The sequence below is a fragment of the Lepisosteus oculatus genome, chromosome 3 (genome assembly GCF_040954835.1).
Source record: "Lepisosteus oculatus isolate fLepOcu1 chromosome 3, fLepOcu1.hap2, whole genome shotgun sequence".
NCBI lineage: Eukaryota > Metazoa > Chordata > Actinopteri > Semionotiformes > Lepisosteidae > Lepisosteus > Lepisosteus oculatus.
Window position 1 is genome coordinate 26,439,280 of NC_090698.1, and position 26,770 is coordinate 26,466,049.

General features: G+C 36.7%; 1 protein-coding gene across 3 annotated transcripts; it reads right to left on the bottom strand.

The window, feature by feature from the left end:
* Nucleotides 1-99: 99 nt before the first annotated feature.
* Nucleotides 100-26,683, bottom strand: LOC107075665 (interleukin-6 receptor subunit beta). 3 transcript variants are annotated; one of them, XM_015337647.2, is made up of 17 exons: nt 26,366-26,683; nt 24,648-24,800; nt 22,175-22,240; nt 19,845-19,997; nt 18,668-18,791; nt 15,771-15,898; nt 14,168-14,304; nt 10,287-10,446; nt 8,350-8,432; nt 7,621-7,849; nt 7,056-7,232; nt 6,627-6,728; nt 5,903-6,046; nt 5,347-5,487; nt 4,346-4,430; nt 2,801-2,882; nt 100-2,315 (listed from the first exon to the last, which is right to left on the bottom strand). In XM_015337647.2, coding segments are annotated over exons 2-17 (2,223 nt in total). In that variant the 5' UTR covers nt 24,649-24,800; nt 26,366-26,683; the 3' UTR covers nt 100-1,904. The 3 variants fall into 3 exon arrangements, with proteins under 3 accessions (XP_015193133.2, XP_015193141.2, XP_015193126.2); XM_015337655.2 differs by lacking the exon at nt 24,648-24,800 and having other exon boundaries at nt 7,633-7,849; XM_015337640.2 differs by lacking the exon at nt 24,648-24,800.
* Between the last annotated feature and the right edge of the window lie 87 nt (nt 26,684-26,770).

The window sequence follows — 26,770 nt, forward strand, 5'->3', positions numbered from 1 at the left end:
CATGTGAGTGTATGAACAACCTAGCTTAAATTTTGCAATCACAGCACCTGGAAACTACCAATAGCACAGCTATATTAGTGCAAAACAATTCTAAAACAATATCGTTAAAACAAGTTTATTCGATTTTTAACTTCTAATTTATGCATTCTTAAGAATAATCCCTGTCAAATGCATTTAAAAACATCAATTTTTGGCAAACATTTTCCTTTTTAGTAGCTTTCACTTTCTTGGCAGTTCAGTACTGCTTTAATTCCATGGGAATTGACATACTGGGCCCTGAATCAAAGTAAATTAAGTTTTGTCCTGTTGCATCTAACACACAATCACATCAAGAAAGGTAACACATTTTCCCAGTAACCACTACACAAGCATTGGAGAACATGGCACAAGCATTGCTGGGCTAAGTGACAAACCGCTTCCCTAGCTCTGCTGTATGAGGTAAAAAACAAAAATGGACAATAAGGAGTATAGGACAATAATGAAGGAAGCACAAACAAACCTATCGAAGAGCTTCAGTGCTAACTGGTATGTCATGTGCTTTAAAGTTCCTAATTACCAAATTCTATACATGTGCAGGTGTCATTAAGTCCATTTTATCTCCCAAAGTACTAAATTAAATTATTAATTTTTAACTCTTGCTTTCATTCAAGGACCTCCTAAATCTTCAGCCACTATGGCCATTTCCACTTCCACCACACTTCCCAGAGGCTTACCCAACCCCTCTCCCTGGCTGAGCCCTCTGATTAGATAGTGGGTTTGAAACTGTGAAACACGAACTGGGAGCAGAAGTGGAAACTGTGGAAGTACATTTCAGATCGTAAAACAGAGTACTTCTTTACTCAAAGGGTTGTGGGAGTATGGAACAAGCTACCCAGCCGAATATAACACCTTTACTTCTTTTGAGAAACAGATGGATGAGAGCCTTGGATCAAGCTACCACATGAGTTGCATAGACTCCTCTCGTTTTTGTAACCCTTCTTACGTTCTTATGTAATGAACTAGGGTTTAATGGTTGGTTAAGACCATTAATGAAAAGCTAACTCAAGAGCTCTAGCTTTAGACTGCCATATAATAGGCTTTAACTGAATTTGAACCTGTTCCATCATCTCAAAGTGAACACATTTCACAGATTGATGGGTGTATTCATAGGGAAATGATGCAAAATATACCCCTCGTTTTAAAGAGACATGGAGCTGCAAGAGAATCATAATCTTCTGAATTATGTAAATCACTATTACATAAACATCATACATAAATTTGATTAAAACGCTAAAAAAGGGACTTTCTGTGATGGGTACAATTATACAGTATAGCCCTTATTTAGTTCGTAAACTGAAGAAAAGTGCATAATTTGATGGGTACAGATGAATTTCTTGTGTTTATGTACCACATGAAAGGTGGTATATTTGCTTGGGAAGACTACGATGGAAAAAGTGATGTTCGTCACTAGGCATTTGGACATTAGACTGTATTTAGATATGTACACCATTAGAGGGCAATGTTACACAGAACATTTGTTATACATTTTTCCCCACATACTGTATATTTCATTAAACAATATCTGAATATAATTTCCATTCCGTTTTAAATTTACAGAATTAATTTGTTTTTCTAGAAAAATAGAACATATGCACATGTACACATTTATAAGGTGCAAGTGATGCAAGTAAGTACAGTAAAGTGCTTTAATTTGCAAAACTATATGTATAAATCTATATTACAAAAATAAATTATTGGAAAGAAAAAATACAAAGCTAAAAAAGTCATATTTTAAACAACAAATTCTTAAATGAAGACAACAATACGAATCAAAATCCCACAAATCTGTTCTATTTGATCTTAAGGCATTTTTAAATTAAACAGCATTTGACATTAAATAGTATTAGAGATGGAAACATTTTTGATTAAGTAGCTCTTGTTTCATTGAAAGTAATATATGGCTGGATGCTGGTGTCACTGGCTGTTCTTTTGCTAAGCTGTTTTTCAGTGTGTTTGACATCTGACTCTAAATAAGCGCACTCATGGTTTTCTGTATTCGTGCACTCTTTATTGTTAAAAATGGCCTTTATTTGGGCTGCATGAAAATAATCACTTTTAAGAGGTGTTTGTGATAAAACATCTTTAAGGCATAGATCTTCACCTTCAAGCTTATTTATGGAGGGAGGATCAACAGCATATAGGATAAGAACTGTGTTTTCCACGTGTTCACTTATTTGTGGATTCTTAAATTCTTCTGGCATGCTCCAGTTCACAACCTTTAAGTCGCCAATCAAGAAATCTTCATCGGGTTTCAGGATGTCCCTGTTTTGTTGTTTCTGGAAATAGGGAATATTTCGTATTTAGTATTTACATAAATAAGTGCTTTGTGTTATGCTTCCAAATTGTAAGCTTATTTTGTTCGAAAACACCGTTAAGCACTTAAATATATGTAACCATTACGTATGGTTCAATTTAAAAATGAAGTGATCGTCTTTGACCATGAGATGGCGTGCATCTCCACAAATATGATTTTTTTTGTTCCTTTTTTTTCCTGAGGGCACTGGAAATAAAAATGAGGTTTGGGGAATTTTGTTATTTGATAATAACATTAGTCAGTTGAAGTTTCAGCTTTCGGGTTAATTTTTGTAAAACATTTTTTAAATCTTTAATTTTTAAAACTTTCCATGTCTGCATTTGTCTTCCTGTGGTATTAAGTTTAATGGAGAATGACTATAGAAACAAGGGAAGGTTCATAAATGCTTGTTTGTATTTTGTAAAATGTAGAAAACAAAAGGAATGCTGAAGAGAACCAATGTTTTACCTCACAGGTGTAATTCAAAAGCCATTTTCCAAGGGTGCTGCTGGAAGGGTTTGGGATTTTGAAGAAAGTTTTCTTTATAAAGCTGTATATAAAAAAGCAATTATTATCAATTTCAACAGATGTTCATCATCTCCAATGTTTTGGTTCTAGTAATGTCCTGTTGTTTATAAATTATAACTTCTCTATATAATATAAATAGTTGGTTGTAAAATAAATTTACAACCAACTGCCAACACTGCTTAAGTGTACTGACATTTCAACAGGAAACAACCATCACACTTAAGGAAATTAAAAGTGTGAATGAGCCTGGTACTTTACAGAGAAATTTAAATATATATATATATTTTGGTGTTTATTTGTTCTAGTATAGAGACAATAAAAATGAGACATCATGTAATAGGGAAGGAGAAGACGATTTAGTCCATATTATTTCTTAATGACAGGTTTTACCAAACATCAAAGCACAGAAATTCCATGCAATGTCTTTTTGGGGGAGGTTGTGGGAATGTACGTTGCACCTCTTTAATAGCTGCAGAGGGTAGCGACATTAATCTGCAAGATGACACAGCTGATTACTGTGGAGAGCAATCAAGACTTTGGGATGGTGAGACTTGGAATGTCATGGCAGCTGGTTACAAGTCATCTTCTTGTCCCACCAGAAACCACATCTTGTCCATCAGATCGTGTCAGGACAACCGATTCTTTTAACTGACACCCCTCGTTCTGCTACTCCCAGCTGTTATCACAGATGGTAAGCCAGGGCTTTAATCTTCGAAACCAGCACAACTAGTTCCAGCTGGAGTTATAACAAATGCAGTCATCATAAGTCAGAGCAGGCATTGATAAAGGATGAGTAGGTGACATTTGATCAATTCAGGGTTTTTCAGAGCTTTGTTGATGGCCATTTCTTTGTGTTTGGACGACAGGGAGAGTATTAGGCACAAGAGGTTCACCCACTTAATGCACCAGTGAAGTGCTGGAACCAGCTGAACAACATGTGGCAACCATTAAGCAACGGTGGATCCACAACACAACAGAGCGGGCAGAGAAGTGAGATACTGCATCACCATCACTTCAGGAAGGCCAGACTATAGAAGCATACAGTGGAGGTCTTACTCTTTCAAAAAGTGTCAAGGGGTCAGTAATAACCAAGTAGTCAGCACCTGAGTTTACTGTTTCATCCAGAGGATGACACCACTTACAGCAAAATCACCTTGGTGACCTTACTGGGGAAATGGTTGTTAATTCTGGTCCAGCAGGAATACTTTCTGGTCCACAAACAAGACTTGCAGTTGCAAAGATCAGGCGACAAACTGTTAAAGCTTCTGCCTGATGACAACACTGCTGGTCACACAAGCATTCAGCCAATATCAACTCAATGGAAAACTTCTTGAGAATTACTTATGAATGCTTTCACTCACACAAATTCCACTTTCATTGCCTGTCAGTAGCTTTTGTAAAATATAGAAATGGTGGAAAAGATAATACTGAAATCACTATAGAGCACTGCAGATTTCTAACAAAAACATTGTTCTAGTTACTTACCATGCTTTGATAAAGACGAAGATGATCCCCATAAAGAAAAGAAGAATTATTACTGAAACAGTTGTATTTACTGCATCTTTTGTTGCTGAAAATATAATATGAATACATTAAGAAGCTTTTAATGCAAAATTAGACTATATACATATCCACAATACATATTACAAAATATGACTTTTCATATACATCCATCCAATCATCCATTCACTTTTCAATTTTTTTTCCTAAGCTTCATCTAATACAGTGTGGCATGTGAGCCGGAGCCTATCATTAGACATGAGTAATTTACTGTAGTAGTTCAGGTGGGTAGCATGTGTAGGCTGCAAAGAAACAAGTCATATGGAATAAAACAATTACTTGTTCATTAGTAAGTTACTGTACAATTAACATTTTTTTCCAGGAAGCAGAGTCAAGCAAGAGCACTGAGGAGTTTTTGAACTATAAATGATTTATTAAATTGTGGTCCTCAGACTCCAGGCACTCTGCAATGCTACAGAAGTCAGAGGTACCAAGTCACTTAGTCGTGTCTTCGAAAAACTAGGCTCACAAATGTTTCTTCCTAACAGGTTTGTTGTTGTTACTATGTGCACTTCTAGACCAGGATAAAGATTCCAGCTACTAACAACAACAGTTAACAAAATCCTAACTCCACCTTTGGAGCCTGAACTCACTTACAAACTCAAAATTGTATTTGTTCTCTAGTCTTCTAGCAACAAAGGCTTTAGTGGATCAGGTCTTCCAATCAAAAGACAACAAATCTGTGCAACACCATTCTATAACCTGAGAGGCAGCTAATAACCAAAAGCTGAGTGGCATCACACAGGAGGCCAGCTAATTAGTGTTCCCTTTGTCTACCTGAAAATGTAGTGCCCTCATTGGAACAGTTAGAAGAAACTACTAACTTTAGATCAGGGTTTATAATGGGAAGAGGCTTCACATTCGGTCACATCTTGTATTTAAAAAAATTTAACCATATCTTAAGAATGAAACATTCCAGTACTTACAGAAAAGTGGAGTTTTGAAAGTATGCTTATTGCTTGTAGAATTTCCTCCATTTGTAAATGCCACCACCCAGATCGTGTACTTAGTGTTTGGTGTCAGATTCGTAAATTTGTACTCCAGTTCCCGTGAGTTAACTGTTTGAGCTGTTTGAAATGAAACATTCACACATTTAATCAACTATCTATGGACCACTTAGACATGCACCTTGACACACTGTGATTACCCTTCACGCATACTGAAGAAGCTCATATTTAGGTTCAGCATCAGTCATGTTTGTTTGTTTGGTCTTAAGAAACTTACTGATCCAAGGATCTTATCCTGCCATTTCTGATGGATTCCAAGGAATTTGTCTTTATAAAAGTTAGTGGGTATTTTATATCAATAAAAAGCCTCTGTTTTGTACTTTTAATTTCAAAGTTCTTGTTTATTAATCCTCCTATTACTAAGCAATAAATATTTCAAATTACATATTCAGTTACTGCTGAGGTACAAAGGTAAAGGTTAAAGGCACCCAGCTGCAATTTACTTAAGAGTCTCTTCTTTTCAGTACATTCTTACTTTGTGTCTCTTCTGCACTCTGCAGGATAACAAGGTAGTTTTTGATGAAACCATTTCTTTCTTCTTTGTTTATCTCTTTCCATTTAACAATCGCCGAGTTTTTTGTCAGCCCTCCTAATGTCACATTAGGGCCAATCCTAGGAGCTAGAATTAGAAATTGATCAAATAAATGAATGCAACACGGACAATTTACATTTTCAGAGCATTTGTTTAACTTCAGTGTAGAAATAAATTAGTGTCAAAGAAAGGTTTCTATGTCAAACACAAGATTCAACAATAAGTTGCATTACATAACTCATAAAACAGTGAGTAAACTAAAAGATGAGAAACTGACCGCTGTGTAAGTTAGAAAACATTTCTAAGCATTTCCTGCTGCCCAAGAACAGTTTAAGACATCACTATCTGCGGAGTTAGGCAGTGGTCTGGTACAAATGCCTCCCACAAACAAAAGGAACAAAAAATGATCTTCAAGCTAGATACTGAAGAACCATTGCGAATGTATATTTCATTGCGACACCACAGTGCATCAAGAACAGACATTTCTATACAGCTGCTAGTTTACTGCTTTGTTTTCATGTCTTTCAGTTCTTACACAGTTCTGCCCAAACCAACCTGAAAGTATTTTTTAATAGAACAACAAAAATGTTCTTTTCTTTTTCACACTTAGATCCTGTAGATAGCACTTCAAACTTTTTCAACTGCTTAAATGTTTCTTCCTCCTTACCTCCTTCTTTAAGGTACGCTTGTTCTGATGTTGGAGCCCCAGGAACTCCCTCATAAATAGGGTATACAGAAATGTTATAACATTTCAGGGGCTCCAATTCACCTGTGAAAGAAATTGAATGGATGTAATTTTTTGTTTCATGATGGCCAAATGTTATCACTGACCCTTAAGAATCTTGCCAGTAAAGTATGACTGAAACATATGGTCTGGAAAAAAAAATTGAGCACGAAACAAGATGGGCCAAATGAAATGACCTTTTACTCAGGTTATCTGCTGTCACTCCCTATCTTTTGGATGAGTACAAACATTTACACTTGAACTAAAGATTTCTAAAGAAAGCTGTGACCTCAGCTCTTGCTTTAGATCAGCACGATGCCCTGCTGAGAAATCTAAGTCATGCTGCACAAAACAACCTACTGTATATCTCACCCTTTAAGGAAATCTTGAGAACTGTGTTATTAATCCGCTGCCAGTGTATTTGGAAAGGGTGTGTATCCAAACACCACTGAATCACATATTCAGTTACTGGCATTTTGGGAGTTTCCCATTCAACACACAGCTCATTGCCCTCAGGTGTGATTGTGACTCCTCTAACTGCTGGGAGGTCTAAAATAAAAAAATACAAATAAGTGTAATTTTGTGGGAAATAACATTAATACAACAAATCCCTCTTTAATTGAAATATTTAAAGTCAGTACACAATCAAACGATGCACATCCATATATTTTTAATTAAAAAACTCAACAGACCTAAACTTCCAGGTATATTACTATCAGTCCTCCACACTCCCAGAAGCACATCTGTTAAAACCAGTAATGTTTTTTACAGATGTGCATATGAATCAAAACCATGAAGTAATGGTAGGCTGTGATGAGTCATGATAGCTCTCCCTTTAAATTCAATCCCAAGTGCTTTATTTGGCTTTATTATCTCTTTTATTAAGAAAATATACATTAAATTCAAAGTACAAAATAATTTGCAAAATCATATTTACCAACAACCATACCTTCTTGACCAACAGCAGGGATTCTAAGGCTGCTTTTGGGTGAATTACCAACTAAATTGTAAGCCAGAACTGTCACCTCATATTCTTCATCCGATAGAAACAAGGTTTCATTTAGGTTGGTTGAGTTAATCATTTTTTTCAAAGCTTGCTTGTTTGTTGGCATGTAGTATACTCGATATCCAAGTATAATTCCATTCGCATCACTAACATCTAGAGGCTGTAAACAAAAAATACCAAAATCAAAGACTACATTCCAACAATATAAGAAAAGGTATCAAATGAGTGCCATTTAGCTTGGTTGGTTTTTAGCAGCTAACTGGTCCAAATATCCCATTCAGATATTTCCTGATTACAGTATCAACTTGTTTGTTAAAGACCAAAGAGATGAATCTCTTTCAACCTGTCAGTGTAGAATTTCTTGAGGCCCATGAATGTATCTGGTCGATTTTCTTTGAAATGATTGAAGCAGAGCAATTATGCTTTTTAACGTAAAAACCAAAATTGCATACAATATTATATATATATAATAAAAAGCTCTTACAAATAAATTGAACAATTCTAATAAAATTCACCTTGATTACTTTTTTAAAATAATAACTAATACCTAATTACTAATAACTAATACCTTAACACAGATCAGTGTTTGTGTGTTCTCCTGTTTGCACCACACATTTTCTTAACTTTAGGAATTATATAAGAAAGTACTGTAGTGATTACCTTCCACATGAGGAGCACCTTTCTTTGCTTCTGTGAGTTTGGTGCCTGAGTTGTTTGCCAGATGTTCAGAGCTTTATATGGTGCTAGTAGAAAGAAATTAAGCTTAAAAAGTTAGCAGTCCAGCTCCAATCACACTTAAGTTAAAAGTTCTACAGTATCGTCTTCCATTATTATTTAAAATATGTAAGGGACAAATTTAATAAATCAACATTGCTCTATGTTGTATAAGTAATGCAACCAACTTTTAATCAGATGTGTCAATTACATTATGACTAATAATTCTATATCATGTCAACATTTATCTCAGAATAGAACAAACAACAACAGCCATTTTCTACAAATGCAGCAAAATAGCTAGAGTATGAAACAGAGTTTTAAGACAGGATTTGAAAGTGCTGACTTGTAAGACCTATTGTGGGCTGGGAGTTCCCTACACTCCCTTGGAGCAACAGAACATAAAAACTCAGAGCTCAGGCTCTCCTGTGCAGAGTCTCATACTATGAGGTGATAGAACAACAGAGTACAAAGGATACAAACCAAGTAAGTACACAGGGAATGATCAGTTCACTGATGCCCATGGTATTCAAGACCTTAAAGGTGAGCAGCAGTATTTTGAACCACATTCTGAAATCTGCAGGCAGCCAGTGTATGGAAGCCATAAAGGTGGTATATGCTCATGCATTTTAGTTTTAATCGAGAATTTTGCAACTTGTTAGAAATATGTTTGAAATAACCATCAAGCACTAAAATGTAATAATCAAGTTGGAAAACACACATCAGCGTTAGATTTTATGCATCAGATAGTGAAAGATGGGAATGGATACAAGACAAAAAAAGGCAACTTCACAACTTTCAAAAGCATGGTTCCTAACCTGAGTACCAGGACCATCAGTCAAACTGAGGATGACATTTGCAGTGTTTATAAAGAGAGCCAATTACCATAACGTTAGTAAAATATTGTATTGCATTTATTTTAGCATCTTCTAAGCAGTGTGACAAAGCAGAGAGTGGTAGATTAACATTAGGCTTATGCGAGAACAAAAGTGTCATCAGCAAAGAAGTTCATCTTAAGCTAACGGACAAATATAGACGCTAAAAATGTCACCAAGAACACAGCCCTTTGGGACTCCATATGTGACGACATTTGTAGAGAAGGAACAATGCACAATATAAACGAAGGCAACGGAACATTTTTTTTAGCAATTAGCCATTATTTAAACCACAACAAACGTCATACAAGAATGCTAACAACCTATTGAAGTGGGACACATATCAGCACATATTCAAGGTTATAGTGTTAGCATCCCATAAGCATTGAATAATTACTGGAATATGTTAACTATACAGCTCTGTATTGGTCACCAAACAGCTTCAAGGTCTACTGAAGTACAATAAGAACTCACTTGTAGAACAATAGTAAATGTTCAACAGTAAAAAAACACTGATGAATTTCAAAGAACAGGACACAAACCAAACTGTGCTACATGAGACTATACTGTATAAAAAGGTTTTTTAAAAATGTTGTCAGTCTGTCTGTTCTGAGGGGCAAACCCAACTCTGCGTTATATTGTGCTCAATGAGCACTGGGCGCCGTATAAATGGCTGACCCTGCGCTCTGACCCCAAGCTTCTCTCCCTGTCTGTGTCTCATGGAGAGCAAGTTGGGGTATGTGAAAAGACAAATTCCTAATGCAAGAAATTGTATATGGCTAATAAAGTTATCTAAATCTCTAAATCTCCTGCTCCCCTGTTGAAAAAATTTCCCACATCACTATTATACTCAGCAATACAATGTTGTCTACATTATCAAAGGCAGCACTGAGCTCTAGCAGGATAAGAATGGGGAAAAACAACAGAGTCAGCAACCATCAGCACATATTTAGTCATATAACAAGATAACAGGAGATTTGTCTGTAGTCTGTGCAGAGGCGTACTTACCATCTTCAAGTGTCTGCCCCAGTCTCTCAGCACTCCAGTCGCTCCAGTGCTCAGAGGCAGCACAGGAAATGGAAACACTGTAGTTCCTGAATGGCTGCAGATCTTTTATTTCATACATGGAGCTTGCACTGCCCCTGCCCATCATTACATTCTCTGAAACCTGTTATTTATGTGGAAAAAGGAGAAATGTCTTCAGAAATCTCTGCACTGTAAATTTAACCTTATCCTTTAAGGATATGTTATTAACCAGCTGCCAGTTAAGCTGACTTTCATGAAACAGAAGCAAAGAAAAAGGAGAGCTAGGTGTACAAGGTAAAGGTAGAAAGGATCCATAACAATCTGAAATATTTCATTTTAAGGAATTTTCATCTAGAACTTGTGACTGGAAAATATGTGTGGGGAGTGTGATTAAATGGAGAGAGAAGAGGATATTTTTACAACTTTTCATTATACCAAATAAAATACCAGGATATGTCAGGTAACTGTTTTTCACCTGTGGAAGAAAACAATCGAAAGGGCAGTCCCTTCATGCTGCACACTGGATATGTGGAGGGAGAGGCATGGTTAGCTCTCCCAATGGTGATGTCTAGCCAGCACCTGGGGAGCGCTCTTGGAAGGAGCTTAATTACTAATAGTTCCTGCACCCCACGCCATCTAAACTGCAGGAAAATGCTGTAACTTCCAAGCCGGTGGGGTTTTAACTGGGAGAGCTTACCGTGCTTCTCCCTATCTGGTCTTCCCTTCGCAATAAGTCTGTAATAACCCAAACCACTAGTCCTAAATGAGAGATCTAGCCTGGCGAGACCCTTCTAAATGTGACACCCTTTGCCTGATGTTTTTTCCCTGTTCAAAGAAACAGGTCACTGTATTTGACCTGCGTGCAAATGCCTTCATCCATTTCCCTTTAAATCAGTAAAATCTCAACCTTACAGGCATTCTTCAGACACCTAAAATGTCAAAGATCACTTAGAATGACAGTTGCTCCATTACACAGCACAAACTGTCTTCTATAACAAGGGTAGAATACTAACACATGTCACAGGGAGGGCAGGAGGGGTGCCAAGTGAGTCCTTTTAAAACTAAATGATGACTCAGCCACAATTGCACTTAGGTGCAAAGATGATGGTATATTATGACAATGCTCCCCACAGACTATTTATATAAAGCAAAACCAAAAAACAAAAAACAAAGTTGAACTAGTACACACACAAAAAAAAACCTTTCTCTAAGAAAGAGGTCAGGAGTTCTAGCACACGGTTCTATCAGCTCCACACTGTAGCGATAGCGAGACTAAAAACCCTGTTAGATCTCTCCCCCCTTCCTAAATAATGTAGGTACCATATAGCCCTGCCCCCTTGGACTGCACCACTGTTACAAAATTATGGAGCTGCATTTCACCCCAGATAAACTAATTTCCCTAACATGGGAATTCCTTCTTTCTTTTAAAGAATAGTGTAAACAGAATGTACAAAAAGAAACACCAACCCTGAATATATTTCACTTATTTTTTACCTCCAGTAAAAATGGTACTTCCTTTACCAGAAGATGTGCGCATGCACCACTCCACGTTGACATTATAAAGCCAAGCTGAAAACGGGTATCGAGTGTCTTGTAATGTACTGTCTGCAGACGGTGACAGAGATCCCTCTGTCACAACAGCTATATTAACTCCAAAATGCAACATGTGCCTGTCAGAGCCTAAAGGACACCATGATGTCTAAGATGACTTAACTCCCGAGACACCTCAGTGCTCTTTCTGCTCTTCTGTTAAGGTCACTGTGTGAAAGAGGTAGGCAGCAAAGACTCACTTCATCACATCAGAGTATGGTGGCAGACAGAGAAGTATAAATTCCACTGAGCAAGGAAAGGCAGAAAGCAGAATGGAGAATCCAGCAACAAGAGTATCCTCAAACCCTAATGAGAAGAAATTAAGAGAGAGTTGTGCTTCTCAGTGAGTGAAGTCTAGCTCACTGAGCACAGAGAGAAGGTTCAATGCACACAGATTCCAAAAAAGTCACACGAACAACAACTGGACATCTGTGTCCAGACTGACCAAGGTGAGCTCTACATTGTTAATTGATGGCTTTAATTGAGCTGCTCGTTTGTTTGGACGTTTGGTTCACTTGTTTCTGCGCTCAGGTCTGAATTTGGAAAAATATCCTATTTGGAGTTTACCACGATTTCAGCATAACACTTTAAGCAGCCTCTCCTCAACTTGTTTCACCCGATTTCTGACTTACTGTAGCTGCTCTCAATAACTGACCAATTTGTGGTAAACAGACACGGTAGCATTTGTTGTGGAAAAACAAAGAAAGAAAGAACTCTGGTCCACAGGGGGCTCCAGGAGAGAACCAACCTCTGTCAGGCTCAGGAACAGGGACAGAAGAGGAGAACACCAAATGAGCCCGATCCTCAGCGAGAGCATCAGTGGGCTGGTGTTACCAGCCACAGTAGCTGTAGTCCTGTCGTCCCATAACAGAAGGGGAGCCATACCAAACTGGCTAGAGATCTCACTTTGCAAGCCTTACCTGCAAACGGGCAGGATGGGCAAATAAACCTCCTTGAGAAGACTTGATCAGAGAAAGGCATTGAAGCAATATAGCTGACAGACCTCTAACACATGAACTGAGAGCTCTATCTGCGGCCCACAAAAGGGGCGGACTTGCTACATCATATACAGCTCAGTGAGTCACATGGTTCCGCGGTCTGGGCCTTAAGATTATTACTGTGGCACAAAGCTGGCAGTGTATAAGACCCTCTTCCATGGACACCAATGCTGGATTCTAGCGGTGTTGGGACCTTCTCAGATAATTAGGAAGATTTAGGGCGCAAACTGCAGCAAACTACAGCAAACTACATTACACAAGAGCAGAAACAACAGGTGCTTCAGAGGGGACTCCAGATCCTTAGCTTTACTGTACAGTATATGTTGATCATTAGAGAGAGGAGTTAATTTGCCATACGTACATACACTACAGTATACATTGGGATTTTTATTTGCTCTGTTTTCTTGGGGTGTGCACAGTATAATAGAAAATACTAAAATAATAATAATAATAATAATAATTGCTTACACTTATATAGCACTTTTCTGGACACTCCACTCAAAGCGCTTTACAGGTAATGGGGACTCCCCTCCACCACCACCAATGTGCAGCATCCACCTGGATGATGCGACGGCAGCCATAGTGCACCAGAACGCTCACCACACATCAGCTATCAGTGGGGAGGAGAGCAGAGGAATGAAGCCAATTCATAGATGGGGATTATTAGGAGACCACGATTGGTAAGGGCCAATGGGAAATTTGGCCAGGACACCGGGGTTACACCCCTACTCTTTTCAAGAAACGCCCTGGGATTTTTAATGACCACAGAGAGTCAGGACCTCAGTTTTATGTCTCATCCGAAGGACAGTGCCTGTTTACAGTACAGTGTCCCCATCACTATACTGGGGCATTAGGACCCAAATGAACCGCAGGGTGAGCGCCCCCTGCTGGCCCCACTAACAATGCACAGAACATTAGAAAACTAAATATTAAATAATGACAGTTGCAGCTGACCATCATGCACAACATAGACAACATTCAATGGTAGTACAGAACAATTAACACACAGGACAACAGACAACCTACAAGACTGTAGGTCTTAGCCAAGTAAAAAGTGCAGAGTGCAGAAATGCATTGAATTCTGAGACATTATAAAGTTAGCTGCTAATACACATTGCCTTACAGATTATTCCTTATCTACAGTATTTCAAATATTTTAAAATACTTTAAAAAGTATAAAGAATAACAATATTTGATCCACATGACTCATTGCCATAGAAGTCCTCCACAGTAAAATTAAATGTGTGAAAAGCTCTTAAAAACACATTACTGTACCTGCATCCACTGGTCAGCACTATGTGCTTTATAACGGAGTCTACATCCAAGAATTTCAGAGCTTTCCGTATTCCACATCACATGTAATGAGTGTTTGGTTCCATTCACCCTTGTAATCTCTGGAGGATGTAATTTTACTTTAATGCAAAACAAAACATTTTGTTACTGTTAAAGGACAAGTCTTCAAGGTATTTAAATGTTACACTTTTGCTTTAAGCTCACATCCTGTTTTAATGCTAAATACAGCATTAAAAATGGTCCAAAATACACACTATTAAAATAAACTCATCAAAATATATTTTTTGCTGGTGCACTGAAATTTTACCCCAGATGCCACATACCATTCGAGCTCATCACACAACTGTTCAATAGGGCTTAACTCTAGTGAATAGGGAATTCGCAGCATAACTGTCATATTCCAGTCTTGCTAAAAAGCTTTCCAATTGTGAACCAGGCAGCTCACAAACAGGAACCAAAGTAACCAAATGATCTGAAGAACCTAGATCAATTCTGCCTGAAGGATTCGTTAAAACATTCTCCTCAGAAGTGCTATCTATAGTGCATCACTCACTATAGGAGGCTATCGCTCCTATAGAGGAAGATTTACTTTATACTAACTAAAGGATGTGAATAATATGGCCATCATAGCATCTGGATTAAAATGATGAGAAATGACATTGCTTTTGCAGTGCTTTTAACTTTTTAGCATGTCATTTTTTATCAGATATGTAAATACTTTTGGAATATAATGATTTTTTTCATTCCCATTCCATCATGGGTATGCATAAACCTAGAGGCACTGTATGTTCAAAGCAGAAGGCAGTGATGAGGACATTCCAATAAATAATGATTGCATTTCTTTTCATGAAACAAGGTTAGGATAATAACCTAGCATTTCCTTTGGTAATGTCAAATATTTGGCATTTTACGAGTATGTTCGGGAGATGGTACGGTGTCTGTGTAACTAGTTTGTCCAAATAATATTCACAACCTGTAATATTCAAAACATATGGTTATATATTTACAGTTTTATATCAATTAAAACTCAACAAAATATATCTTCAGTACTATTACAAATATATATCTTAAAGCTAGTTTTAAATGAAATGTAAAGGCTTCATTCTAAATGTATATTCACAAAACTGTTACACTAATGAAAAAAAATAACTTAACACCCATATACAGTACAACATGAACCGCAATTTTTGTGAAACTGAACTGACTTATAATTCAATAATTATAATAAATTATGAATTTACCATCACATGAAATAAAATAAAAACTTGGAGGATATCAGTGAACAGTTTTTAAAAATGCTACTGACTTGAAGCCAAAAAGAAATACAATAAAAAGAAGATAATTGTGGATTATACCAAATAATGGATGTACTGTATGGGAATGTCACAACATTTTTCACCCAATACTTTTGAACTATTCCCAAGGGCAGCCAAAAGAAATCGTCCTTTCAAACTAAAATCAACTATTTAGGACATTCTGGAATTAGCGCAGAGAAACTAAAAAATTTAAATATTTACATTGATCCATAAGAACTGTTTGAATACGTATTAAATAAATTAATGTAGATTAAATACACTTCCTTTACCTGCATAACTCTGAAGTTGATAGACGTTCGAAGTTGACTCACTACGGGATATGATGTTCCTTGCTATAACGGAGACCTCTAAATTGTAAAATGTGTTGAAGGTGCAATAAGTGCAATGCCTTGAATTCCTAATAAAGAAAACAAAAGAAGAGAGACTAGGCCATCATATTTACATTAAACATGTTCAGAAACATAATACCAAAATATCACGGGAAAAATCAATTGCCAAAATAAACTAACATCTACAATATGTCTGTCATTTATGTCTGTATTTTTTTATTTAACGTCAGATTTTAATTAAAAACTCAATATTATTATCCATATCCATTTCTAAGAATATATTTTTTTTTACTTCATTGTGATTTATGGTATAGTTACAGGCTGAGGAAGGTGACAATGGGAGTATCTAAGAATACAGACAAAGTGTCTGACACCTGGCAGTGTCAACATTTTCAGCTACAAAGCAGAGGGGATGTCTGCTGAGATGCAGGAGGTCCAGAGTTTACCAATCATAAAGGTTACCTGGGTCTCTTTTATTTACGTTCTGGGTAAATGATTAAGTGTCAATCAACAGTACAGAAACACTCCATATAAGATCAGATCGGGAGTAAGAAAGAAGAGAGAAAAAATAAAAAAGAACGTCAGACGACAAGAGAGTACAAGAGCAGATAGAACTTGAGCTTGAAGCTCGCTTGCTGTCAAGCGAGAGTCCCTACTTATGACCGCTTGAAAAACCCCAATTGGAGCCAAGTATTTCAATCTTGCTTAAGAGAGCTTGCTATACGGTAGCTTTTATAGAACCTGGAGTTCCTGAGTGAAGAATCCCTCCATTTAAAATGGCATCTCCTCCTTAGTGGGTGCATTTTAGAATAGGGAGATAATCTGCCATATATTTAGAAAAAAATCTCTTCTTTGGCCTCTGTAGGCATTATTTAAGAGTCAAATACTTGGTAGCAGCCTGGGGTTTTCTGGGTGGACTAGACATACACCGTAGGACTCTGAAAAACCTTCTCTGTAAATTTGTAGATACAGTAACTTGTGTGTTGTATGTTTATGTTGTGTGTAGTGTGTGTCACTGTCAATGTTTTATAAATATTTGTTTAACCAAGACTGCCTGAATTAGGCCTCTTTTCACTTAAGATGTGCCAGAGAACAAGAAAGTCATGTACCTCTAACTGTACCAACTAAATCCTTACAAGTTTGGGGTTAAAATCATTTAATTTAATACTAAGTAGAGGAGTCTAAACGTCTGCAGGTTAAATAATACATATTAAAGTGCAAATAAACCACAGGATAGAGCAAGGGTAATCACAGTGAATAAAGTTTAGAATTACTAAACATTAAGCTTTAACATGAAACATTTTTAAACAAGTGTTAGTGTTGACTTTGGTTTGAAAATAAAATCCAGGTCTTAAAATCATTTTACCAACAAATATTCTGTAATTGGTATTTATAGATTATGCTTTAAAATTATTTTTTACTTCACTCTCAGTTGAAAACTCTGTAGCACTGACTTTTATCTAACATTGAATTGTTTCTTTGAACATTCATAGTGAAAATCACTCTTTATACTCTTTTGACACCCCCAACCTTATGGAAACAGCATAAATGAAGGGTTTTTTTTCTGTTTGGAGGGAAAAGCTTTGCTGATAATAAAATCCGATATTTGCTGCAAATCATCAGATGCACACAGTGCTTCAGTGAAGAAACTAAATAAATGGAAATCAAGAACAACAACAAAAATGCCATATGTACAAATCCAGCAACTACTGTACAGTACATGTAGTTTTCTTCTTCATTCTAGATTCTACAGAGTCAAGACCAAAGAAATTAAGAAACACCATTAACACAGAAGTGTGGGACGAGCAGTGACGCAGACACCTGGTTAGATTAGGCTAACAAGCCCTTAAAAGAGATAAAGTAAAGGAAGGCATCTAGATCTCTATCATTGTCTGTGTTGCCAAATAAGTTAGTTTTGATAGTGAAGTTACGTTATAGTTACAATCTCTTTACCATTTCCTACATAAGATATGAAAACTCTTGAGGCGAAAAAGAAGCAAGACCCACAACAATAACAATTTAAATTAAAAGGCTGAATGGCCTCCTCTTTCTCACAAATGTTCTTATTTTCATGGATGTTACTCTCCTTATCCTTCGTTAGGCATAAAGTAATTGGGTTCAGTTCCACAGTTCCAATGGAAAGATAAATGCAACATGCATGAGAGACAAAAATAAAGTTCGCTCTATGAAGCACGCACCAGTTTGTATTCTAATTTTGTCAGATTTCAGACACAAAGCTAGGCTGGGCTTTGCCAGTACTGGGATGGAAGACCTCTAAGAAAAAAACAGGTTACTGCTGTACTATATGTGGTTTGGAGGTACAGTAGGTGGCGCTCTTCTCTCTGGTCCATCTGTGCATCCATTCATTTTCAAACCGCTTTATCCAGTAACAGGTCGCAGTGGGGTTGGAGCCTATTCCAGCATGCAATGGGTGAAAGCCAGGATACACCCTGGACAAGATGCCAGTCCATCGCAGGACGGACACACAGACACAAACACACACACACTCACACCAGGGCCAAAGTCTTTGAACTATGGGAGGGAACTGAAGCACCCAGAGGAAACCCACATGAACACAAGGAGAAAGTAAAAACTTTGCAGCCCCAAAGCTGCAAGGCAGCAATGCTAACCATCTAGTTCCAGAATTTTCAGAACCAGTTTGGTGACGCTGTACTCTAAGAGGTCCTTTTGATAACATGTTATCAATTGTGGTGCTGACATAACAGGCATGTATATGCAGAATATAGTAGATTTCTGTTCTATGTTTGCTTTTACATTATTACTTCTGTTGCCTAGCAAGTAAAACAAAGCAAAAAAACATAAAGAAATATACTTACAACTTGATAATCAAGGAGTAACTGGTGTTTCCTGGGTTAATGCCCTTGCGATCCAAACTGCAGCCAACGGAGATTGGGGAGAGCAGGTAAAAGCAGGAAAGAATTTTTACTTTATCAGGACTTTCTACAAAAAAAAGATTAAATACATTTTAAAAAGCAGTACTATATCATCGTGTTGGTACAAACATTTTTAAACTAGTCTAGATCACTTTGATTACAATTTTTTTGCTCTTCATGCCAAAAGATTTGACCAATATTATTGTTTTCCTTTGTGTCCTTAAATGCTATATTCTTAAGTCTGACAAACCCTTAAGGCTAGCTATGTTGCGAAAAAAAGAATGTAATGTACTGAATTAGGTGTTCATTATTATATTTTTTTTTCATGATGTCGGCTTGGGTTTAAAATAAAGACTGAAACAACATTTATTGCCCATACTAGTTATGCGTTATTAACTGGCATTGTTGTTAAAAAAACTGTAAAGTAAAAGAAAAAAAATGGAATTCTGAATTTATTTAAGCGAGTAGGCGCCAATGATTTTGGGTATCCATGGTTTTATTGAAAACTAGAAAACCTTTAAGATAACCTTTTAGATACCTCAAGAACTCCAAGATGACTTAATCCTATGTAATTCCCGCTTTTATCTAACTTATCTGCTATTAAGCTTTTACCAAGTCTAAAACTGTTTCCTTTTATCTCCATGGGCATGCCTCCACTTGTAGCTGAATCTTCCAGAAGAATCTTCCTGGCCTTCAGTCTAGACTTGCACTGCACCTGACTTTCCTCGCATAACCCCGTTTCGGGGAATTTAACTGACGAACTGCCGAGAGTTTGAATTTAACACAGAAGTCAAACCTTTTGTCGTTCATGTTAGGTCTTGTTGGAAATTAAAATAGCTGAAGATAAGGGGTGTGATTTGGATTTAAATTATTGGCTCTTCCAGGGTTTGTGCCACAAGAGAACTAATTCCATAAATTAACCAGATTTAACCAGAAATCAGTTCATAGAGCCTGAAAAAATTGTAATGTAGGTCATGTACACAATTTCAGAAGTACTCCTTTAATTTAACATTAACTGAAGTTTGAACATGTTTCAGTTATTGATAGGCTAAGAAAAGACATGAAGTGAAATGATGGTCCTCAAAATCAGAATATTGCTAAAACAGTTTGATTTCCCTACCTGTTTTCATAGAGTCATCATGGGGACAATGGTTTAAGTCTTGAACACAATAACATTTATTACTGCACTGCTTCAAATTTTCACGTGAAATTGTCACATCTGTGGATTGACCCTGGAGGAGGTTACTGCTTTTGTCTGTATAAGAAAGGCCACCTGTAAAAACATGCCAAAACATGATGATAAATGAATATCTTGAAAATAATTTCTTACTGAAAAAATTATCCCATCCTTTTCCGGCTTTCAGTACTGTTACATATTTAATTCTATTACATATTACAATTCTACAGGGTATGCAATGGTTTTTTCTGTTATGTGTGTGTGCTCATTTATAATGTGCTACTTTAAGAGTATAGGAGCATAAGAAAAATAGAAATGAGGGGAGCCTGTTCCGCTCATCTAGCTCACTTGATTGCTGTAGCTAAGTGATTCACAGACCTTATCCAGTCATTTCTTGAAGGAAGCCAATGAGGCTGTCCAATAACAAAGTACTTCATCTAATCCCACCATGTATCCCCATTTGACATGGGGTCATTTTTCAAATAAACCTATTCAATAAAATCTTTTCTTTTCATGTTGCCATGTAGCTCTACCTTAGATCTTAAAAAAGAACATGAAGAGAATGACAGTAATATCATCACTCAGGAAACTTGTCATCACTGAACTTCGTTAACTGAACTATTGAACTTTAGGTTTATACCACATATAGTATGACAAATCAGGCACCTCTGATAAATGATTTAATATATTAAAGTCAATTTCATTTAACAATTCTGACAGGTTATCATTAATGTTGCCCAAGTTATGAACACTCTTCAGTGAACAAATGTTCTTAAGAAAATGACAATGTGTCTTCTTAACTCCAGCGTGGCAACCAATCTCTCAGATGTCTGTTCCATCCTGCAGCATGGAAAACTTCACTTAATACTTATTATACCCCTCCCTGTGAAACCATGTCTGAGAAAATATAATGATTTTAGGCCAATTGCTCTTACATTAGTTTTGATTAAATCACTGGAGAGCACTTTAGTTCCGAAACCAAGTCAGTTAAGAGTAAACCTGATTAATTTCAGTTTGGTTTGAAACAAGGGCACAGTACAAAGTACTTACTTTCACACACCTTATCTGGAAACAATTGGATAAAATCAAAACATATGCTAGGATATGTTTTGCTTGACTTTTGGTCAACAAAATCTGACTGCATATTCTATTGTAAAATGATCCATATCTAACATTTTGGTTTATTTCATTACTTACAAAAAGACTGCAGCAGGTTAAACTTACTAATATACATTCTTTTGATGTACTAAATAACTGTGGAGTGCCCCCATAAATGAGTGGGTTCAACACTGCTCTTCACTCTCTGCACGAAATGATTGTGTTGCCAGTGGTCCAAACCAATTCTTAATCAACTTTTCTAATGATTCCACCTTGCTTTTTCTGATGAATGATAATGATGACCCAGAATGTTAACAATGTAAATAGCCTGATGTGACCAGATTCTAAATGCTAAAAAATTGAATCTAATCTGTGTTTGAAGGCACATGTTGACTTTATTTATTACAATATTGAATTGAATTTCTTCTATGGTTATGGGTTTTTGGTGCTTGTAATCAGATTCTGTCCATGTCTGTGAGTTCTGTGATACAGATTCTGTCCATGTCTGTGAAAATGTAATGTGGTATGGAATATCCATCTGATATAACTCTTTCTGTTAAAAGGTAAAATGTTCAGACTGTTGAGGATGTGCTCTATGATACTGATGCAGCCACTTCAGCAGAGATTTAAAACTGCTTACATTAAGAATATGTTGAGACTAGCTGCTAGTATCTCCTCTGATCTCTAAGGTATGTACAGTGTGAAGAACACCAACTTTTGACTTCAATCAGATGTTTTAGAGTCCCTCCATGTAACAGAATAAGTAATTCTTTTATCTCATACTTAATCATTACTTCATAACAAATGAGTCATGGTTTATGGAAAAGTGTTATCATGTGCAATAGTGAAGGGGAAATGTGTATTTATATGAGCTTGGTGTAATTGTGGAGGAAGTAAATGTATAGGGGGTATGTGAAGTTCTATAGAAATGGTGTGAAAAATATGTAGGGGTAAAAATCTGTTTTGCAATTTTGTTTATTAATGTAATGTTTACTTGTACTGTTTGTATGTTTCCTAAGTTTCTGTGTGTGTGAAACATAGCTGTTTTGAAGAAGTAAAATTTCTGAGAAATAATACAAAACCCTTTTATGGTATAATGTATAATGACAGAAAAATTGAAATAAAACAAATGTAAGGGGCAAGAGAGAGATAATGGATTTCCATGTTACACCTACCTTGAAATATCCATACAATTAGAAGGCAAATAAACCTCACACTGCAGGACACTTTCGTTTTGCTCACTGAAAAATACAAAATTACTTAGCTTTTATTTTGCTGCATTTTTTTATCTGGTACTTAAGGAAAAAAGAAAATAATTAGAAAACAATAAATGTTGCCAGTTTTCTTTTTGGGAGATGAGCAAAGACCAACTACGAGTATAGTGGTTCTATGAAAGGCAGGAAAGAAAACAGTGCAATATTGTTCTGACCTCCATGTCTGAGACATTTTCAACATTTTGAATAGTACTATACATCTACAAATCTTGTAAAGACTAGTAAAATAGACTACAATGCATGTTGAATTATTAAAAATCAACATACCATTAAAAAAGTTCCCATACTCCAACTCAGGACTACAGGAAATTATTTCACATCCACAATTTATTTTTATATAAAACATGCAGAGTTTGTATGTTGTTTCTGTCATTAAATAATCTTATGTATTCCACCTTTGTGTGCATTTACTGTAAAACTCTTCAAACCTGACTTAAAATAACAGCATAGAAAATAGCATGTTAAAATAAAGGGGTATTATAATATTGTGACATTTTCCACTAAACTGTCCATTTATTCACGAGTCATTACTAACAAGGAGAGACAGAACCCCCCTCTCCAGTTCATTAGCTTTCTCAGGACTGCCAGTGTAAACTGTAATATTTTTAAAAGAATAACATAAGTAGGTAACTTTCAGTTTGACCTCTGAAATTGATGAAAGGTTACAGAAACTGTAAAATCGAAATAAAAATGGCAGAATGTCTGAACAGTAGGTGTGAACTTAACCACAATGTTTTCTAAGGTTCTTGTAATCTCAGAATCTTACATCATCAGGCCTAAAGAAGAAACAGGATTAATTCTTGTGTACTGTAACTCTTGTGCAATCCCTGCTTTCCTATAAAAACCCCTTTGTTACTAGAAATGACTCAAAAATAAAAAAGACTAAAGAAAATACAGTTTTTTCTTTCTGTTGGATATTATATTTGAGTCTCAACTCGATCTTTTAGCTCACCTAGAATTGTATAATGATATTTATGGTACTGATACCAAATTAACGTTTTGATTTTTAATCTCTTTTTTTCTTAAATTAAAAAAGTGTTTAGTTTCTCCAACTCAAAGGTATTCTGCTGAATCTATTGGATTCTATTTCTATTGGAAACACAATGCAGATTTCTAAAATGTACAGTACCTTAAAGTTTGTGTCAACGTCATGCACAGTATTTTGTCACTATTGTCACAGAGGCTAATCCATGCGATATGCATTTGAATAAACAGAAAAGGCATTGCTTATATTATATTTTTGTCTACAGAAGTAAACAACCTCCTAGGGCAAATGAAATGTACTGGAACAGCAATCAATACGGAAGGGTAAAATCAGATTGTCAAATCTGTAAGATTAACATACCATCTAAAAGTATGTTTATGACAGCAATGTGTTATTCAGCAAAGAAAAAATACAGATACAACTATGTAGTCTCCTGCATCCTGCAGCAATATTGAAAATGACATGTTTAGCATGCTTTTTAGTGTTGGGGGGTGAAGAATTAGAACATTTAAATACTGGATGCTATGCTCAAACTGTTTTACAGTAAATTATCTTGCTTTATTTCACATAAGCTGTTCAATTAATAAGCAATGATCAAATCGTACATGACAGCTTTAAAATCAAACAAAACAAGCACATATAAATTGCCATTTGCTTTTTAAGAGGTGAGCAGACAGGTTTCTTGATTGTTTGAGTAGTGTAACTGTCAAAGGGCCCTGAAGATGTAAAAAGGAACTGGACTCTGAATCGAATGACTGGGTTTTAGTGAGCTCAGTTACTGCTACAAATAATTATTGTGTTTCTGTAAGCTGTTCTTGAGCATACTGAATGTGTGTGGGATTGGATGCATGGATGTAACAACTTAAAGTGCTATATGGGTGGTACTTGGTACTCTCTGGTCTGGAGGCTGAGGTCATGTGTTTAGTATAGCACCCCCATACTTAAGAAAGATCAAAATTGGACTGAAGAGATTCAGGTAACAGGAGCAAACCACTGAAAATGGGGGTTTGTCCAAAGACTGCTGGTGTTGCTCGTCTCTGTTGCTGCTGTTGGGGGAAGAGAGGTTTTCACTGTTGTGCATGGTTGGTGCCCCAGCAGAGCCAGCTTTCTGTCAGTTTTGGATGCTAAATAAACTCTGCAACTTTGCACTTGAACTGTTCATTTCTGTATTTGTCCTTCATCACAGGAATTCCTGCACAAACCATTAGATTCTTTTACAGTCTGCCGTTCCCTGGATTTCCAAAACACTGGGTAAAATCATGTAATTTAATAAAAATCAGTGCGACACGATCCTTTGAAGCCAGAAATATACCTAGTTGGTCTTCTCTGGACTGGTGTCCTTGTGTACACAATGGCTACAACATGTGAAGTTCCAGGAAAGTCACTCACTGTCTAAATGAAAGCACTAACAGCTGAGGTGAAATTTCCATCTTCAGTGGGCCACAGAGAGTTTGAGGTGGCAGCAGTGAGACTGGTGGAGTCACCAGTGGATCCTAATTTGCCCTTTGACAGATCTGACAGAAGACAGCATCTGTGGAGACACTGTGTGAGTGTTACAGTATATTGCGTTTTTTCAAGCTGACTGATTCGGAGTGGTGAAAAACTGATGATACAGGGTGAAATCTGCTTTAACACAGGAATGGTATTGGTTCAGATTGAGGACCAAGCAACCAAACTCCATGGCTGCATGTGACAAAGAGCTTTCCCAAACCTTCATCCTCCCCAACCACTGTCTGCCATGCCAGGTTCGTGACACCTCAGACAAGGACTAAAAGCAACACTGTTGTTCAGATCGTCATCATCTGTTTTCAGTAACTGTTTAATTCTCAGAAAGTCATGGAGAGCAAAAGCCTAACCTAGCCAACACAGGATGCAAGACTGCCCTTCATTCTGGATGGGATAACAGGGCACAAACACACATATACTGGGGAGTATAAAGAAATGCCAGTCAACCTGGAACACATGTCTTTGGATTGATTATGTGAGTAAACTGGAGCACCCAGAGAAAGCCTACATCAGGGATAGGCTAACCTGGTCCTTGAGACAAAGACGTCAGTTGTGTTTTCCATATCTTAATCAGGTGTTTCTTAAAAGCTGCCTCTGTAGCCTACATGAACCTGTAACAGCCTGTCATTGTCATGCTTACTTTTCCCTGCTGTACACGGATAGTACTGCTGTACTTGTCCCTCTATCCGTGTACAGCAGAGACATGTAACCATGACATGTAAACCCCACTGGGGCACCCCAGTCAGGAAATGAAACCAGAGCAAAACACTGTAGAGACAAAAACAGCCTGGCCACTCTGCTAAACTCATTCAGACCAACAGTGAAAATAGGTCTTTAGTCTTTTTGCTTTTCCATGTTATATGAAGGAGACAGAAATAACATGAGATCCCAGAACCCTTTGGGTAGGATGTCTGTTGAGGTCAACTGCTACCATTAATTTCTAATTAACCTTCATTTAACTCGAAAGAGCTGCTTTGCAGATTTTAGTCTTACAACAGAGGTATGTAATGCAATGCACATTATATACAGTAATGTAGTAATACCGTGGTAAATACAGAATTATACAAATATTATACAACTACAGCGGTATCTGAAGTGTAAATTTTAGATGGGTAATTGACTTTCACGTTATTTATTATATTAATTGTGGTACAAACGTAATTTAGAATTATAAAACTGAATCTTATTGTTTTTATATGGCTCCTTCCTTTCATAACACGTATTAGTTACCTAAGCTGTATAACCGAAATGATACTATTCAGTTGCATTTACTGTGATAAAACTATCTTAAAGTTTAAATTATGGCTTCTTGTTTTAAATGCCACCTGTAGTAGTTTAGAATCGAGATGGTGAACTAAAAAACGAATCCAGGTAAAATGACTGTAGGAAAAGTTTTCCATATGGTGCGTTGCATATTTCAATAGCAAACTGAAGTATAGACTTCAGTTGTACACTACGACTCGCTTGTGTAATTCACAGATCACTTACAAAATAACTGCGCAAATCTTGACAGTCAAACCACACATTCCGAACTGATCTTGTGCTCACTGGAAATATAAAGGAATACAGCTTTGTTTTTAAAAAAAATAAAACAGACTTACGTTTTTCCATTTGTCACATGCAGTGGAAAAATAGAACAAAGGGTATTGAATTCAAAGATTCTGTAGCTTGAAGTACAACGTACACAGCGGTGTTCCGGATTTAAAACCCGCTGAGCTGGTTGGTAAATCTAAAAGGAAATGCGTGCAGCGGACTGCAATAAACTGGCAATTTGCCGTTTTAAAAATTTTGGCTGCGTTTGTGTTTTTATAGCTAAGATCTTAGGAGGATAGGGTTTATCGATAAATAGTCCCTGGCAAAAGAAAAACAATTTATGCTGGTTATCGTAACAAATGAGCACAGGTCATCAAGTAAAAGCCATTTTCTGTTCAACAATACAAAACGTGGAAAAACACTCTTATTGTTAATGAATGCAGCATAAATTTTGGTTGGCATGTCTGAACTCG